Source organism: Canis lupus, chromosome 24 (assembly GCF_048164855.1).
Source record: "Canis lupus baileyi chromosome 24, mCanLup2.hap1, whole genome shotgun sequence".
Lineage (NCBI taxonomy): Eukaryota > Metazoa > Chordata > Mammalia > Carnivora > Canidae > Canis > Canis lupus.
Genome location: NC_132861.1, coordinates 46,087,908 through 46,106,512, shown reverse-complemented (window position 1 = coordinate 46,106,512; position 18,605 = coordinate 46,087,908). Strand labels below are relative to the sequence as shown.

Here is an 18,605-nt window from a genome sequence, read left to right as displayed (position 1 = left end):
ATAGGACTCTGTGATCAAGAAGGGGTGAAGAAGTCCTATCCCTGGTCTCCAGTTACATGAACCCAATTATTTGTCCTTTTTGTCTTCACCTGTTCTGTGTCACATTTTTTATCATTTACAATCATGAGTTTTTAGTTCTTGCAGGGCATGGCTGTCCAGAGAGGCAAGTGGATGCTTGAAGTAACTACACACACACACACACACACACACACACACACACACACAAAATGAAGTAACTACACAGTTGTCCCCATTCCTTTTTTGTTTTATCCATAGACTATTTTTTAAAGCAGTTTTATATTTGCAGAAAAACTTAGCAGAAAGGATATTCCCATATTCCTCTCTCCCTGTCCCCCCTTTCTTCCCCTGGTACTAACATCTGGCATTAGCGTGCTACGTTCGTTACAATTGATGTGCACATAGCGATGCCTTATTATTAACTGAAGGCTGTGGATCACATTAGGGTGAACGCTTAGTGTTGTACATTCTGTGCATTTTGTTTAATGTCTAATGACCTCTATGGGATGATTATAGGACTACTAAAAATCCCCCATGCTCCACCTATTCATTCTTCCCCCTTTCTCTCTCAACCCCTAACTTTTTACTTCACCGTCTTTGTAGGTTTGCCTTTTCCAGATGTTATAGTTGGAATCATACTGTGTGTAACCTTTCCAGACTGGCTTCTTTCACTTAGCAACATGCATTTAAGTTTCCTTCATGTCTTTTGGCAACTTGACAGCTCGTTTCTTTTCATTGCTAATATTTCTTTTCACGGCTGAATTAATATTCCATTGTATAGACATATCTACCAGTTTATCCATTTGCCTACTGAAAAACATCTTGGTTGCTCCTAAGTTTTGGAAATTAAGAAATAGCTGCTATAAACATTCATGTGCAGGTTTTTGTGGAGACAAAATTTCTTGGATTAAGAAAATGCCAAAAAGCACATTTCCTGGATTGTATGGTAAGAGTGTCTCCATCCTGGGGTGCCTGGGTGGTTCAGCTGGTTTAGTGTCTGCCTTCAGCTCAGGTCATGATCCCGGGGTCCTGGAATCAAGCCCCACAGGCTCCCTACTCAGCGGGAAGCCTGTTTCTTCCTCTCCCTGTGCCATTCCCCTGCTTGTACACACTCTCTCTGTGTGTCAAATAAGTAAATAAAATCTAAACAAGAGCATCTCCATCCCTTTTTTGTGTCCACTTCCCCTGTGGGGAGGTGACCCGACCTGAAAAATGACAACCAAGAATTGTAGGTCTTGGGTTTGTGCAAAAACAGGTATAATTCTCCATGGGGAAGCTATGAGTATTTTTTATTTATTTATTTTTTTTATTTTTTTGCTATGGGTGTTCTCGTGAGACAGAAGTCCTTACTCAGGTCCACAAATGCCCTAGAATCTACATGGGAGAGAGGAAGGGAGGGGTCATTGGCCCTCATCAGAGTTTCAAGGGATCTAAGAAGCAAGAGAAATCAAGCTACAGATTTTTGCCTGCAGCTGAGAATTCTCAGTGATGGGAAGGGGAGAGCAGCTGACAGACAACCTCAATACGAAGAGTGTCCCTGAGTAAAGCTGACCCTTAATTACCACTTCTAACTCTACTTCTGGGAGTCAGTGTCACACAGGAGCTTGGGCTGGATGTGGCCCCTGCAAAAAACACTCCTCTCTCTCCCCCCAAGTCAAAGAAGACTAAAAGCACATTGATGTGATGGCAAAGTCCATTTGCATGGTTTATTTAAAAAGAGACAGCTGTAAAGTAGAAATGCAGATGTTTTCCTGTTATAAAGACAGCAGTTACAAAAGAGAAGTAATAAATATGACGCTAGGAATTATTTTTTAAAAATACAAACCCCCTGGCATTTGAGAGCAATCCCAAGAGCACACAATGCATAAAAATTTTCAGTGGGGGTAGGAACAGTTTCATCTTGACATCTTGGGAGCAAAAGTTGGAAACTGGCCAGATGAGGATGGTCATGACTTTGGGGATTTTGAAAAGCTCTGGATTTGTCACTTGGGAGTATAGGGGTCTGCTGTAATATAATTTGCATAGTCAGAATTAACAGGGATTCTTCTACGCATTAATAGCACTTCTGGTAATTCTCTTTTTCTTTCAGGTAAATAGCATAGTATTTAAGAGTAGGAGGAAAGGGTGAAATGAAAACAAACGAATGGAGGGGGGATGAAGAGGGTGGGTCGTGGGAGACTGCTAGGAGGACAGGAGAAAGGTGATAGGAAGGAACAGAATGTTCTATTTTTCTTCTATTTTGTCATCTCAGCAGTGTGCCACTCCTCCTGTTGAAGAGAGGACAGGCAGTGGTCCAGCCTGGTTTGCCTTAAACCTTACCATCAAAAAAGGACAGAAGATGCAAAAGCAACGGGCAGAATCAGGCTCAGAAGGAAAATAGGGAAGTCGGATGGCCAACAAAGAGGAGGGGGACCCAGAGAGGAGAGGGCCAGAGAATTACCCAAGAAAACAGGCCACGTTAACATCAGAGCCCTCCAGGGACTATCCTCTGAGGGCCATCAAAGAAAGAAAGATCTGCACAAATTAACACTCTTTGATGCAGAATGGCAAAGGGACAAGGAAAAAGTACAAACTGCCAAGTAGAGGCACAATCTGGCTACAGAGGAAAGGGGTCAGGAAAGAGAAGCAAGGGAGGCAGTTGGCTCATCCCGGGACCCTTGGGAGGGGCTCACCCCGTGAGGCTAAGGAGCTTGCATTGGGTGGTGGGGCAGAGGCTGGTTGGGGGGCAGGGGGGGCAGGGGTGAAGATGCCCAGCCAGCTCTCTTGGGGGCATCTGTGAGGCACTGTGGATGGAGGTCAAGACAGCCTAAGTACTGAAGGCCGCCTTGAGCTCCCGGAAGGCCGCCTGGCGGATCCTCCTCTTCTCCTCTTCCTGCTTCCGCTCATCTTGCTCGGCTTTTAGCTCAGCTTCAAACTTACTGGCACAGGACAAAGCTTGGACCTGCAGAGACACAGCAAAAACAAACCAACAGCCTGAGGGAGGGGAGAAGCTTGGAGATGGAGCCACGCATCAAACAGAGCTCAGGGGGCTGGAGCCCTGAGACAGGGGAACCGGTCCACTGCAGGGCAGGACCCCGCGCCCCCCAGAGCCGGTACCCCTCGGAAGTTTGCTTGATCCCCGTGGTGGGTGGCATCACTTTATCTGCCACCGTGCTAGACACGGTCCCACCCGCTACGGTCGGTCTTCCCACTTCACTTCTTTGCCGGGACATCGTTTAACCACCCGCCTATTACCGACTTCTGTGTCAACCTTTAATCTCACAATAATATAGTTTTGTTTTAGGGGGAGAAGACCAAAAACCAAACCAACCGAACTCCCTGCTGGGATTCTGACTGCAGTCGCATCAATCTGCCTATGGCAAGCAGATACCTTTACAACATTATCAATCATTCTGAATTTACTTCCAAATATCATGTGTTCTTGTGGATGTTGTGGATGGGATTTGGTGCTAATTCTTTAAACCTAGTTTATCTATAATAATACCATATCAGATAAATCCATTTTCCAATCCTCTATTCTGGGGGAGCCCTGGGTGGCTCAGAGGTTTAGTGCTGCCTTCGGCCCAGGGTGTGATCCTGGAGTCCTGGGATCGAGCCCCACGTCGGGCTCCCTGCATGGGGCCTGCTTCTCCCTCTGCCTGTGTCTCTGCCTCTGTCTCTCTCATGAATAAATAAATAAAATCTTAAAAAAAAAAATCCTGTATTCTGGAATGAATTCCTCCCACCACCCCCCTCCCCGGCTCAGTGTCTCATCCATTTGGTAAAATTCCCAAATGCACTGGGTGTGCACATTATTTTAATAAAGATTGCCAAATTGCTCTCCAAAATAGCTGTTCCAATTTATACCCCCACCATCATGGAATGTGAGTACTCATTTCCCCACAGCCTCACCAACGTTTATCAGTAAACTTTTTCCTGTTTGCCAATCTGATAGGGGGGGAAAAAACCCCACAAACCTGGCACCTTCTTTTATTTCCTCTTGGGTGAATTACCCATTTCCCCGGGATTTCCCACTTTACCATTCTTTACATAATTTAGTCTTAGTCTCTTTCTATATATTTTTCAGCTACTCTTAAGTCTTTTGCTGGTCTAACTTCAAGATACCTGAGGCCATACACATATTTAAATTTTTTTTCACATATTTAAATTTTGATGTAATCTAAATTTTCAACCTCTTCCATTCTAGCTTTGAGCTCTCTCTCTCTCTCAGTAGGCTCCATGCCCAAGGTGAGGCTTAAACTCACGACCCCAAGATCAAGAGTCACATGCTTGGGGATCCCTGGGTGGCTCAGTGGTTTAGTGCCTGCCTTCAGCCCAGGGCGTGATCCTGGAGTCCTGGGATCGAGTCCCACTTTAGGCTCCTTGCATGGAGCCTGCTTCTCCCTCTGCCTGTGTCTCTGCTTCTCTCTCTCTCTCTCTGTGTCTATCATGAATAAATAAAATCTTAAAAAAAAAAAAAGAAAATCTAAGTGAACTATGGATATTATTTAAAAAAAAAAAAAAAAGTCACATGCTCTACCAACTGAGCCAGGCACCCACCCCATGGCCTTCCTCTCTTATGTCATGTTTAAAGTCTTCTATACCCCAGGGCTCTACACCCATCCTCCTTTCATACTTTTCTGGTTTTATTTTCCCATTCAGCTCTTAAAGTCACCTATATTTTATGTCAGTGAAGGAAGTATATATCATAGGAGGACTTGACTTCATTTTCCTAAGTGGAGAGCCAATTTTCTCATGCCTCTTATTGAATAGCCCATGATTTTCCCACTGATTTGAAAATTATCTTTTTCATGTACCAAATTCCCACATGAAGGAGGTCTGTTTTTACTATTTTTAAAAAATATTTTATTTATTCATGAGAGACACAGAGAGAGAGAGAGGCAGAGACACAGGCAGAGGGAGAAGCAGGCTCCCTGCAGGAACCCGATGTGGGACTCAATCCTGGGATTCCAGGATCACACCCTGGGCCGAAGGCAGGCGCTAAACCACTGAGCCACCCAGGGATCCCATTTTTACTATTTTCTATCCTGTTCCACTGACTGATTTGTTTACTCCTACACATGTACCACATTATTTAATATTACTGTTTATAGAATGCCTGGATATTTATGAGGAAGGTATTCTTTTTTGTTCTTATTTATTTATTTATTTATTTATTTATTTATTTATTTATTTAAGAGAGAGAGAGAGAGAGAACAAGAGGGAGCATGAGAGCACAGAAGAAGAGGAAGAAGCAGACTGCCTGCTGAGCAGGAATCCTGATGCGGGGCTGGACACCAGGATCCCAAATCATGACCTGAGCCAAAGGCAAATGCTCAACTGACTGAGCCACCCAGGCAACCTCTGAGGAAAGTATTCTTTCATTATGTTGACTAAGCACACTTTTTTTCATATTTTCCTTCCTTCCTTCCTTCCTTCCTTCCTTCCTTCCTTCCTTCCTTCCTTCCTTCCTTCCCTTTCTTTTTAAAATATTTTTTATTTATGTATTCATGAGAGACACACAGGGGGTGGGGGGCGCAGAGAGAGAGAGAGAGAGAGAGGCAGAGACACAGGCAGAGGAAGAAGCAGGCTCCACGCAGGGAGCCCGACATGGGACTGGATCCCAGGTCTCTAGGATCAGGCCCCAGACTGAAGACAGTGCTAAACCACTGGGCCACCTGGGCTGCCCTCTTTTTTTCTTTTTTATTCTTTTAAGTAGTCTCCATGCCCAGCATGGAACCCAACACGGGGCTTGAACTAATGACCCTGAGATCAAGACCTGAGCTGAGATCAAGAGTCAGATGGTAACTGACTGAGCCACCAAGGCATCCATCTTTCCATATTTTTAAATGTCTTACTATGAATATTAAACTTCACCAAATGTTTTGAGATGTCTTGCTGAAATGATCACATTTTTTCATATTTGATACCTATGAGAATTTTAAAATTATCCCTGCAGTCTTAACATAAATTTCACATGTCTTAAGAGTCCCACAGCTATATTCATTACGTTAATATGCTTTTTTTTTTTTCTGACATGTTTTTATCTGATTTTCTTGTTAGAATCATGATGGCTTTAGAGAATGAATGTGAGAGGTGGCTTTGGCTCAGGTCATAATCTCAAGGTTGTGACACTGAGCCCCATGTGTCACTCAGCAGGGAGTTTGCTTGAGATTCTTTCTCCCTCTCCCTCTCCCCTGCTGCCCAGACTTGCTCAAGCTCTTTCCCTCTAAAATAAATAAATCTTTTTAAAAAGAGAAAATGAGTGTGATGTAATCTTTTTCAATATATTCAAACTAGTTTGTGACATTGAAAAAAATCTGTAACATTGAAGAATTAATCCCTAAATTCCCCAGCACTTAACTTGTGGGGTGTTTTTTTGGTGGGGGCAGGGAGGGGGCTCCTAAATGTCTTTTTTTTTCCTAAATGTCTTTATAATTAATCACTGTCTACTTATCTCACATTTATAGAAGAGCATTCTGTTTTGTTGCGTGTTTAATGATGTTAAATCGACGTGTCCTAACCTCTACTTTTTTTTTTAGGCTCCACAGCCAACATGGGGGCTTGAACTCAAAACCCTGAGATCTAGAGTCTCAGGCTCTACCAACTAAGCATCCAGGAGACCTGACCTCTATTTTTAACTAACACATTCCTAGATCCGTCATCTTTTCCCCATCACAAGCTTCCACGTTTAGGTGTCTCCATGCCTATTCTATGGTTCTACTCACTTCTGTGTATTACAGCTGAGATTTACCATTTCCAGGAATGCTCTTTATCCGGTCCATTCTGGTTTTCAGTCCATTACATCCTTCGTAGCACAATGCAGACTCTCACATCTCAATGAAAAATGATAACACCCCTTCCTACATTCTCCCTGTAATGCACAGGGGTCCGTGTCTGAACACAGGACACCTCTGAAAATATTAACCATGGAGCTTTATGTTTTTACTCTTTCTGAATCAGAATCCCTAGGGGGAGGAAATTGTGTTTTCCAAAGTTCCCAGGTATTTCTTAGGGAGGCCCTGCTCTGTCTCAAGCAGTTCTCCCCTGGCATTGGAGTCACCAGACGCCAGATTTAATTGCCTCAAGCAGAGTCTAGCTCATGTTGACTCTCATCACCCTCTGTTCCCAGACTCGGGCTGAAAGTTTGGACCCCAGTCTCCTTGTCTAGCCCTGACCCCTCTCCTCTTCACCTTTATTCATTTTTTTCCTTGTTGTTCTGTTTTCAAGAATTTTATGAGCTGGCCATTAAATATTAAAAGCTGGGATGCCTGGGTGGCTCAGTGGTGGAGTGTCTGCCTTTGGCTCGGGGCGTGGTCCCTGTCCCAGGATCAAGTTCCACATCGGGCTTCCTACGGGGAGCCTGCTTCTCCTTTGCCTGTGTCTCTGGCTTTCTCTCTTTCTGTGTCTCTCATGAATAAATAAATAAAATCTTTAAAAAATATATTCAAAGTTAAATTATATAAATCTATAAGTAAATTATATTAGAAATAAAGGTAACAAATATTAAACATTTTAATTTTTAAAATTTTATTTATTTATTCATGAGAGACACAGAGAGAGAGGCAGAGACACAGGCAGAGGGAAAAGCAGGCCCCATGCAGGGAGCCTGATGTTGGACTTGATCCCAGGACTCCAGGATCACGCCCTGAAGGCAGACGCTCAACCGCTGCTTTAAAAAGCAGAGACACCCAGGAGTCTCTGTAATAAATATTAAAAAGATATAAATAAATATAAAAAAGCAATTAAATATTGCTTCCTTATTATCTTGCTACATTTTACTCTTTCTGTGTTTTTGAAAGTTGTCTGTTTCTGGTATAACTTTAAGGTGGAAATCCTATACAATAACACACTGTGTATCTTCCCAAATCCATGTTCAACAATATCCTGTTGGAAGCTTGAAAGCAACCCTGGTAGGAGTATTTACACCTTGGAACCCAACAAAATGCTACAAAAGTAGGGCTTGATTTATTGTATAATTGACAATCTTTTCCTAAGAAAGTGATGGGAATGGGCAGCCCAGGTGGCTCAGCGGTTTAGCACCACCTTTGGCCCAGGACCTGATCCTGAAGACCTGGGATCGAGTCCCATGTCGGGCTCCCCGCATGGAGCCTGCTTCTCTCTCTGCCTGTGTCTCTGCCTCTCTCTCTGTGTGTCTCTCATGAATAAATAAATAAAATCTTAAAAAAAAAAGAAAATGATTTTTAAAAAGTGATGGGAAATGTTAAAAATGCAGATTAAGCTGAAAAATGTGTAGTGATTGTGGTCTTTCCATTAAGAATAGCTCCAAAGAAATTCAGGGAATATTCTTCCAATATTTTAAAAGTATTATCAAATTCAGCAAAGGGGCATGTGGGTGGTTTAGCTGGTTAAGTGTCTGCCTTCAACTCAGGTCATGATCCCAGGGTCCTGGCATCGAGCCCCATGTTGAGCTCCCTGCTCCCCTCATCTGCTTCTCCCTCTCCCTCTGCCCACTCCCTCATGCTTGCTCTCTCTTTCTCTCTCTTCTCTCTCTCTCACATAATAAAATCTTTTTAAAAATTTCAGCAAACAAGTTGTTCACATCATTGAGGAAAGAATAAAATTCCAACATGCATCCCTTCACTTTTTCTTATAAATTTACTTACAGTATCAACCAACATTCATGTTAGAACTAGGTTCTGTTGTCATTTGCAACCATAGGCAACAGATACAGAGCCCAACAAAAATCAAGGAGTTGTTCTTTGAGGATCAATAGGCTATGTGGAATTTATAATAAAGTAAAGTATACAGGGCACCTAGGAGGCTCAATTGGTTATGTGTCTGCCTTCGTCTCAGGTTATGGTCTCAGTGTCCTCGGATCTAGGCCGGCATTGGGCTCCCTGCTCAGTGGGGAGTCTGCTTCTCCCTCTTCCTCTATGTGCTCTCTTTCTCTCCCAAATAAATAAATAAAATATTTTTTAAAAAGTAGAGTATACTTTATTATTTGTAAATTGTGTCTACATATCCTTTATATCATTAAAATCTATAATAAAGTTATGTATATGTATATATGCATATGCATCCACATGCATACTTCGTTCAGAGAGCCAGTTGCTAAATATTTACCCATAAGCCACAGTTTAAGCCTCAGTGTCCTCATCTAGAGAGTGGGATGCCACTGCCTCCATCCAGAGTGTCTGTGTGAGTGTTAGATAAGACGTGACCCTGAGGTCTTCAGCTGAGGGCTTGGAGCACTTGCCTACTACTGCTGGCCAGGTCAGAGGGGGAGGGGACCTTGGGGTGACTCCCTCCCTTGGGGTCCTTGTTCTCCACTATAAAAGTCTGCCTCGGGCACCTGGGTGGCTCAGTGGTTGTGTCTGCCTTTGGCTCAGGTCATGATCCCAAGGTCTTGGGATCGAGTCCCACATTGGGCTCCCTACCAGGAGCAGGCTTCTCCCTCTGCCTCTCACTCTGTCTCTCATGAATAAAGAAATAAAATCTTTGAAAAAAAATCTTAAAAAAAAAAAGTCTACCTCTCCCCTTGATTCTATGGTCTGTGAGTCCTGTCTCACCAATCACCCCACTCTGTCTTCATGTTTCCTTCTCTGTGGACCACTTCCCTGGGATCTAAAAACATACCAACATCTGTCTATTCTAGGTTAAACACAACAACAGACATCTTGCCTGATCCCAAACTACCATCCCCATTTTGTCCAGGCCTCCCCCGCCAGCGGTCTACATGGAAAAGTTGGGCTCTTCCTCCCTGCTTCCCACTTCCCACTCACCTCTTACCCTACTGCCATCTGCCCTCCACAGGGAACCTGGTCTCCAAAAGTCTCCACTGACCCACTTGCTAGACCCAAGACCTGCACTCTGGCCTCATCTGACTTCAAGTCTTGGTTTCCTTGTATCTCCAGTCAGTTTCTTCCCCCCATCCAGTCACCACTGTGTTCTACCATAGTCACCCCTGCGAGTTCTTGAGGAGCTGCTTGTATCCTGTGAAGGCAGATCCCGTGGTCCGTGAGCCAGGCATCCATGAAGCATTCATTTCCTCCCTCCTCTCGTGCTTGGAGACGCGGCCCGAGGGTCTGGGGAGACTGACCTGTCTACCCTGAGCTCCACAGAGAGCCCAGTGGGGGTAATGGTATCCTAGCCCTCAGCCAGTGCTGGACATGTGTAGAAGAGATAATTCCATGACCCTCATTACCTAGTGTCCCCATCCTTGCTAGTAGCAGAATTATAGCTGCACACACAGACCCCAAGAAAGAAAGGCAGGATGAAGCTATTTGTGGACTAACGTTGCACCCTTCATTTTTTCTTAAAATTTATTTAAGCAATCCCTACACCCCACATGGGGCTCGAACCCATGGCCTTGAGATCAAAATCACGTGCTCTTCTGAGCCAGCCTGCCAGGCACCCGCATGTGCCCTTCCAAATGAAAGGGCACACCATCCCCTTCCTCACACTATTCCCATATTGGGAGGGAGGAGGCGCCCCTGTCCTGATTTTTAAAATATCATCAAGCCCTCTCTACATAGCTCCACAAATCTAGTCCTAATGGCATTTCTTACCATCCACCTCCAAGCAAGCAGTCATAAATACCGAGAGTGCTAGCTAGTTTGAGATTCATTACCACCTCCTTCTCAGTCCCACCATCCCTGTGCTCAGTGGACCCACAATTCTCCAGATGTCCATGGAAGCCTGGCTGATTCCAGCTTTTCCCCAGACACGTCCATCCCCAGTGCCCAGCGCTGGTCAGGGGGAGGCCTGCTGAGGGCCCCCAGCGCCTTCAGCTGTCTTTCCTGAGCGTGTCTTTGCAGTGCAACTGCCTGCAGAGCTCATTCAGCTCCATGTTTCTGGGGCCCTACCCTGGAAAAATCCCAAGGAGGTCTAGGGAGGGGGATCTGAGAAGCTGGTCTGCAGATAATTCTGGTGGTTAGCAGCCTGGGGAGGCCTGACCTTCCACTGGATGTGCACAGGGGCCAGCTTCCAAATGCACTTCACCCTCCGTGCCCGGAGCCTTTGCTCTTGCTGTTCCCACGGCAGGAACGCCCTCCCTTCCTTGATTACAGGTGAATTCCCATTCATCTCTGAACATCTGTCGCAAATGTCAGCTCCTTTATGGCCCTCTCCCAAATCTGAGTGATGATTCCCTCCGTTCGTCATTCGTGCAAACATTTATTGAGGGCCATTATGTGCCAGGCTCTGTAATTACGAAGATAACACACCTACTCTGCCTTTGAGTCTGGCTTGAGGAGGCAGACACAGGACCGGTTCAAAACATTTCATTGTTATTCTTTTAATCTTTTCTCCTCCTTATAAAAATACTGCACACATCACAAAACATTCCAAAAATATAAAAAAAAAAGAAGTCCTTATGTCATAACTATTACTAATACTTTAGTATGTAATTATCTGGGTTGTATTTAGTAATTAACACAATTAGGTTTCAAACATAATGTTTTGTGTTCTTCATTTCTGACATTTGTCCCGACACGGGTTTACAAGCGGGCGGGCCACCAGGATCTCAATTCCTTGATAATGGAAGCCTTGGTCACTTCCAATTTTTCTCTTTTAATGCTGTATGAAATCCCTGTCTCTAGGTCAATGTTCAGTTGCATTTTTATGCTTCTAAGGGATAAAAAAAAAATCCTAGGGACAGAATCCCAGAGGTAAATGAGATGAAGCATTCACAGCTAAGCCCCAAATTGCTCTCCAAAAAGCTGGGACAGTTTGTACTCTTACCAAAAATGTCTGAGAATGGGGAAGGGGCAGAGGGAAAGGGGGAGAGAGAATCTTAAGCAGGCATCATGCCTGTCATGACCTGAGCTGAGATCAAGAGTGGGACGCTTAACCTACTGAGCCACCTAGGTGCTCTGTGAACAGATAAATTATAATACCATTCTCCTCATAGTAGAGGCCCACAGAGGAGGATAGACTTTCTCAGGAGAAGTGGCCAAATGGAGGCAATTCTTTAACGTGGAACGAGTAAAGTTTTCTAGAGAAAGCCCTCTGGGTTGGGTATTCCAGGCAGAGGAAATAGCAGACACTAAGGCCCAATCATTAAAAGGCAGTTATTTGAAGAATTGTGCATCAGATGGAGGCCAGAGCAAGGATCAGAATCAGATTATAAGATTATTCATCATTGAGGCACCTGGGTGGCTCAGCAGTTGAGCATCTGCCTTTGTCTCAGGTCGTGATCCTGGGGTCCCGGGATCAAGTCCTGCATTGGGCTCCCTGCTCAGCAGGGAGCCTGGGCAGGGAGCCTGCTTCTCCCTCTGCCTATGTCTCTGCTTCTCTCTCTGTACCTCTCATGAGTAAAAAAATAAAATCTTAAAAAAGAAAGAAAGAAAGAAAGAAAGAAGAAAGAAAGAAAGAAAGAAAGAAAGAAAGAAAGAAAGAAAGAAAGAAAGAAAGAAAGAAAGAAAGAAAGAGATTTCCCAGAGACTGCGCTGATTTTTTTTTCGGTGGGCAACAAAGCAAGGTTAATTGAGTGATAGTACAAAGCTCCAGAGGAGGAAGAGGACTTGAGAGTTGCCTCACGCAGACTTTAACAACAGCACTTGGTGTGGTATGTTGAGCGATAGCAGTGACCAAGCTAAACTTGGGTCTCAATCTTAGGCCCCACCCGAGGCATCACAAAAGATCTGAAAGTGTTGGCTCATCAGGCCATGAATAGAGAGGACCCATCCTTCCAGAATTCACCCATCCCTCCTCTCTATTCCCTCTCTTTCAAGGCTGAGAGTTTTTGTTTTCCTCACTAGACTATGTGTGTCCTGGGGAAGGCAAAAGTTTTGTCTAATACCTCCTTGTAAAGGAGTTGCATTTCCAGAGCTTCATGTGCCTGGCATTGCCAGAGCTGTGTTGAATCCATGTTAAGTCATGAAGGAAGGGCCAAACTACTTTCAGGATTGGGCATAGGATGCTGGTGTTCAAGGTGCCATTAGTAGTTGGCCTATCCCAAGAATTCTCAGATGACGGCAGGAGGAATATAGGGGTTAGGAGTCCACCATGATTCACAGTTTACATATTGGCAGAAATATGACTGAACCTGCCTCCAAGCAACATTATAGGGAAGTCGGGGGACAGCCCTATTCAGGGGCCAGCATGGCCAGGATGTGTTGCCAGGGACACTTTGTCTCTGGGCAAACTCCTGGAATAAACCAATATTCTCCAAGAGGCTGGCTTCTGGGATGGGAGGAAGTCCCAATAGCTCATGTCACATATGAGTGTTCACAGTGAGCCAGGCACTTGTTACACATGTGAGCTCATTTAATCCTCATGGCCATCCTATTATCACCTCCACTGTACAGATGAGACAACTGAGGCACAGAGGCGCAGAGAGGTAACAGGGTCAGTGGAGGAAGCAGGATCTGAACCCAGGCAGCCCACCCCACTGCACTCTGCTACTCTGGCTGAGAGGGGATTTAGAGGGTTCTCTGATTTCTCTTTCTGCAGGTGTGTTCTGTGGAGATGAAAATGACAGCACCCAGCCAGGGGGAGGCTCTCCATAAATGTTTGATGACTGGACAAATGTGTGAATGAATGGAAGCACCCAGAAGGGCTTTGGGGCCATGCACTGGAGATTGCTTCCCAACTCAGAAACCACTGTCAGTAAAGCAAACACTGGCTTGATTTGAGGCAGGCCAGTGGGGCTCCCTCCTCTGGCCCCATGGTTCACTTGTTCACACAGCATTTAATATCCTAAAGGTCAAAGTATCTGCTCAAGTAATTCAACTGTGGCGTGGGGTAGAGAGGAGTACTTTAGGGAAATCTGGATCAAGAGCCGATCTGGGAGTGCCATACCAGCAAACCCATTTGAATAAGAAACCAGGATGGAATGCATTTACCATTTGACTGTTTTTCCACTTTGCTTTTAATTTTCAGATTACATGCACTCACACTCATTCCCCTTCGATCACACACAATATATTGCTGTTCTGCTTGTCCTGGGTGAGTGAATAAGGTAGTCACTAATCAAGAGCTCATGCTGAGCAGGGTGAAGGGAGGGAGGATGCTCCCCCACAAGAAGGAAGCACCTACCTTGGCTTCAAAGAAGTCCTTGGCACCTTTGACGCCCTCCTGGGCCACATCGATCTCCGAGAGCTTTGCCAGCGCCATCAGCCCGCTATCCTCCTCCAGCTCCCCAGCTGCAGCCTTGTGGAATATGAGCAGGAACTGCAGGAAAGGGTTGATCAGAATCAGGTCAACCTCACTGAGACTTACAGTGACCCCCTCCAGCCCAAGGGAAAGTCCTGATTGCCAAGCCTATGAAAAAGGGTATAAAATGTGTATGTGACCAATTATTTTTGTCACTTACCACACGGTCAAAAATGAACACATGCCCATTTTTTCACAGGAACGGAGGGAAATGGGTACCTTCATATCCAGTGGAAGGGAATATAAACTGACTCAAAATTTTTTGGAGGGCACTTTGGAAATATTTACCAAAAATAAAACGCTTTCGCCCTTCCAACAATTAATTCCACAGCCGGGCATCTGTCCCTCAGAAACATTTGCACAACAGTTTAAGAAGTATTGTCTATAAAAGCAAAAAACTGGCAATGTCCTAGTTTGCAGCCCCAGAAGAAAAAAATCCAATAAACCTATATATATGGAGTATTTCCTATTTCAAATAATTTTGATGTTTTTTAAATCATCCATATTTTCTGTTTATATCCCATTTTTGCATTAGAGTTTTACTTTTGCTAATGTTTTCTTTTCTTTCTTTTTTTTTAAAGATTATTTATTTATTTATTTATTTATTTATTTATTTTTTTATTCATGACAGACATAGAGACACAGAGAGAGAGGCAGAGACACAGGCAGAGGAAGAAGCAGGCTCCATGCAGGGAGCCCGATGTGGGACTTGATCTCAGGACTCCAGGATTGCACCCTGGGCCAAAGGCAGGTGCTAAACCTCTGAGCCACCCAGGGATCCATCTTTTTTTTCTTTTAAAGATTGTATTTTTAAGTAATGTCTGTATCCAATGTGGGGCTCAAACTCACCACCCTGAGATCAAGAGTCACATGCTCCAGCAACTGAGCCAGCCAAGTGCCCCTCACAAATGTTTTCTAAGAGATCTGTATAGAACCTGATATGCTTCAAATACTTCAGCTATCACTCACCTTTTGTGTTTATGATCATTTTTGACTTCCAAAAATTTTATATAATTATCAGTCTTTTTCTTTGCTCTTACCAGGGTACCAGTGTTATGCTTAGAAAAACCTTTCTTGGGATCCCTGGGTGGCGCAGCAGTTTGGCGCCTGCCTTTGGCCCAGGGTGCGATCCTGGAGACCCGGGATTGAATCCCACATCGGGCTCCCGGTGCATGGAGCCTGCTTCTCCCTCTTCCTGTGTCTCTGCCTCTCTCTCTCTCTCTTTCTCTCTCTCTCTCTGTGACTATCATAAATAAATTAAAAAAAAAAAAAAAAAAAGAAAAACCTTTCTTGCCATCAAGGTTACAGAAACAATCACCTATGTTTTTGTCTATTGCTTTTATGGCTCCTTTTTTTTTTTTTTTTTTTGTTAAACATGTAAATATTTAATCTCTGAAATTTATTCCAATCTATCCTGTGAGGTTGATCATTAACCCTCTTTTCTTCCAAATGGTTAGTTAGCAATCCTCACACCATTTATTGAACGATCCATCCTCTTCCTCCGGATTCCAAATGTGGCCTGAATGCATTAATCTTTTTTTTCTTTCTGAATGCATTAATCTTTAAAGCCAATTTGTACTAAAGCCTACACACGATACATTTTTAAATAAATGAATAAGCCAAGCTGAAAAGGCAGGCCTCCCATCTTCCAGACCTTCTCTGGCAAGGCAATTTAAAGACTTTTACTTTTCTTCTCTAAAGAATGTTGGTGAATTTATTTGTCAAACAACTGTTGTTTAAGCTTCTATTTGCTTTTCCAAGTTGGCACTGAAAGGGGCCTCTCCTGGTTCTTAGGTGCTACATAAAATGCATGTGTCTACAAGGAAATTTCGAGTTTTCAGGGTTTTTTTTTTTTTTTTCCATGACCATCCCTTCTAAAGAATGGCTTCCCCAAGGGAAAAGAACATTACCTAAATAGACTGAGGGGCCAAACAACCTCATCAGGCTTTCCCAATTCCAACTTGGATGTCTTTTCCTGCCAAGAGTCTTGGTCCCTAGAGGGAAGTGTGTTTCACTAAGTAGAAGTCTCAGCCTCTACCACCACCACCCCAAAATCCGATGCTAATAAACCTTTCTTTTGAATTCTTGCTTCAGGGCTCCTAACTCCACTGTGGACATTGCTGTATGCAAAACAAGGGATGGAGCAAGATGCTCCAAGATGGGAGCTTCGTGGAGACTGCCGCGGTCAAATTGGCTCCACAGAAATGCCACGTTCATCCACCTGCAGCTTCAAACTCTCTCACTAGAGGCCGGCAAAGACTCAGTTTGCTGAAGACTATCAGAGCCAGAATACTGGCTCCAAGTCTTGGAAAACAAGCCCTTCAGAGGTGAGGCTCCCAAGAACAGGATGAAGGGCAAGGGGGCAGAGGACAGGGTGGGGTGGAGTGGGGGGGACGGTTGTAGTTGGGCTCTCACAGAAGAGAATGCAGCAGCCAAGAGACAGCACTGCAAATGTGAGCCATTTGCAGAGGGAAGGAGTGAAATCCTGTCCCTCAGCACTCTGTCCATCCTTAAAATATTTACAGCATTACAGAACACCCCTATCCCTCCCTTGGTCTATAAGGTAAATACAACAGAGGTAGCCCTTCTACATTGGGAAAGCAGCTCTAGAAAGATGGAGTATGGCCCTAGCCTTTGCAACAATCCAAGTAACCTTGATGGTGGTGATGGTAAGGAGGGGTCTCCTCATCCTTGAGACTCTTTTCTTTTCTTTTTTTTTTTTTAAAGATTTTATTTATTTATTCATGAGAGACACGCAGAGAGAGGCAGAGACTTAGGTAGAGGGAGAAGCAGGCTCCTCACAGGGAGCCTGATGTGGGACTTGATCCCAGGATCCCAGGATCATGACCAGAGCCAAAGGCAGATGCTCAACCACTAAGCCACCCAGGTGCCCCTAAGATTCATTTTCTCACATCTACACTGGAGGTGGTATATATGGAAGGGCTTAAAGTATTCCCTATGGATCTTTCTTCCTAGAGCAGGTCCTGGCCACACGTGCTCATTCTCACGGATGACCAACAGCAGCCCTGTCATAACATAGGGGGTCCCCACCCCAGCCAGTTAAAGGAAAAAAACAAATCCAGCTCAACCTGAAAATGTTCAGCCTTCCAGAAAAGCATGCCAAGCATTCCCATTTGATTTTATTATAATCACCAACTCCTGAATGACAATTTCTCCAACTGCCCAGCCTTGTTTGTCTTCCTATTTATAGTCCACAAAGACTGGTATGTTGTGGGGAATTGGAAAGTGTCCTAGCTGTGATTGTGAGCAAAGGCGGGGGGGGGGGGGGAGAAGAAGCAGAAAACAAAGAAACAGAGAGAGGACTAACAAAGCTAAAAGAGTAATTTCAGACACAAGCTATCAAATGCTTCTGATAAATTTAAAGAAAATTTTTAATTTAATTTCTTTTTTTTTTTTTTACACAAACTCTACCCTCAATGGGAGGCTCAAACTTATGACCCCAAGATCAAGAGCCACATGCTTTGTGGACTGAGCCAGCCAGGAACCCCTAAATTTGAAGAAATTTTTAATTTAATGGCTCTGGCTGGTAATGAAAACACTTCCTCCAAATTAGCACTCTAAGATCACAAGTGACAGAAACAAATTTCTTGGCTTAAGCAAAAAGGAGGTATTTGTATACAAAAATGATGTTCCAAGGGCAAAGCACAGTAGCCTGGAAGAGGCCTGGACCTGGGAGAGATAATACTCTCAGGATCGCAGGCAACATCCCCTCTCTGGCTCTCATATCTGGTCCATGTGGTGGGAATGGCCACCCCACATTGACTTAGTCTCGCAGGAACAGCTACCTGCAGAACCAATTTGTAGTACTTCACCCTAATTTCAAATTCCCAGGACAAGGAAGATCATGGACCTAGTCTGGCCTGGGGTCCATCCATGGCCCCATCAACAATGATGAGGCTGATGGGCAACCTAGCACAGCTAGGACCCCACCAAAGGGAGGGTACAAAAGAAGTGGAACCCACAATTGCCAGTACTGACAGGTATCCAGTAAAGCTGTCACCCAACCTTTGTACAAAACCACCGCTCACCTGGCCTTGGGAGTAATTCTTCTCTGAGAGAAATATAATGGAATTAGAGAGGAATACAAGAAAAAGAGAGGAGGTTATTAAGGCTTCTCTGCTCGCCTCCAAAGGAGAAGGAGGTGGGAGACCACCTAGGATCCAGATTACTACAGCTACGGAGATAGAAATGCTAACCCTACCAATGTCACGTTGTCAACATTTGTCCTCTGGTCATGAAACACTGCTGCATGACCACTTTTAAGGATTCCACATATGCCACTTCCCTAAAATACCCCAAATGTGCATGCATTATTTTCTTTCTTTCTTTCTTCTTCTTCTTCTTCTTTTTTTTTTTTTTTTTTTAAGTAGGTATCATGCCCAACACGGGGCTTGAACTCATGACCCTGGGATACCGAGTTGCAAGAGTCACATACTCTACTGACTCAGCCAGCCAGGTGCCCGCAC

At 44.3% G+C, this 18,605-nt stretch overlaps 1 protein-coding gene across 3 annotated transcripts in view; it reads right to left on the bottom strand.

The window, feature by feature from the left end:
* Positions 1–1,699: 1,699 nt before the first annotated feature.
* Positions 1,700–18,605, bottom strand: part of EFHD1 (EF-hand domain family member D1) — a 45,436-nt gene continuing 28,530 nt past the window's right edge. For all 3 annotated transcript variants that reach the window (XM_072796700.1, XM_072796699.1, XM_072796701.1), the window contains exons 3-4: positions 14,002–14,136; positions 1,700–2,959 (exon numbers count right to left, since the gene is read on the bottom strand). In XM_072796700.1, coding sequence (XP_072652801.1) covers positions 2,825–2,959; positions 14,002–14,136 — 270 coding nt within the window. In that variant the 3' untranslated portion in view covers positions 1,700–2,824. The remainder of the gene's footprint in view (positions 2,960–14,001; positions 14,137–18,605) is intronic.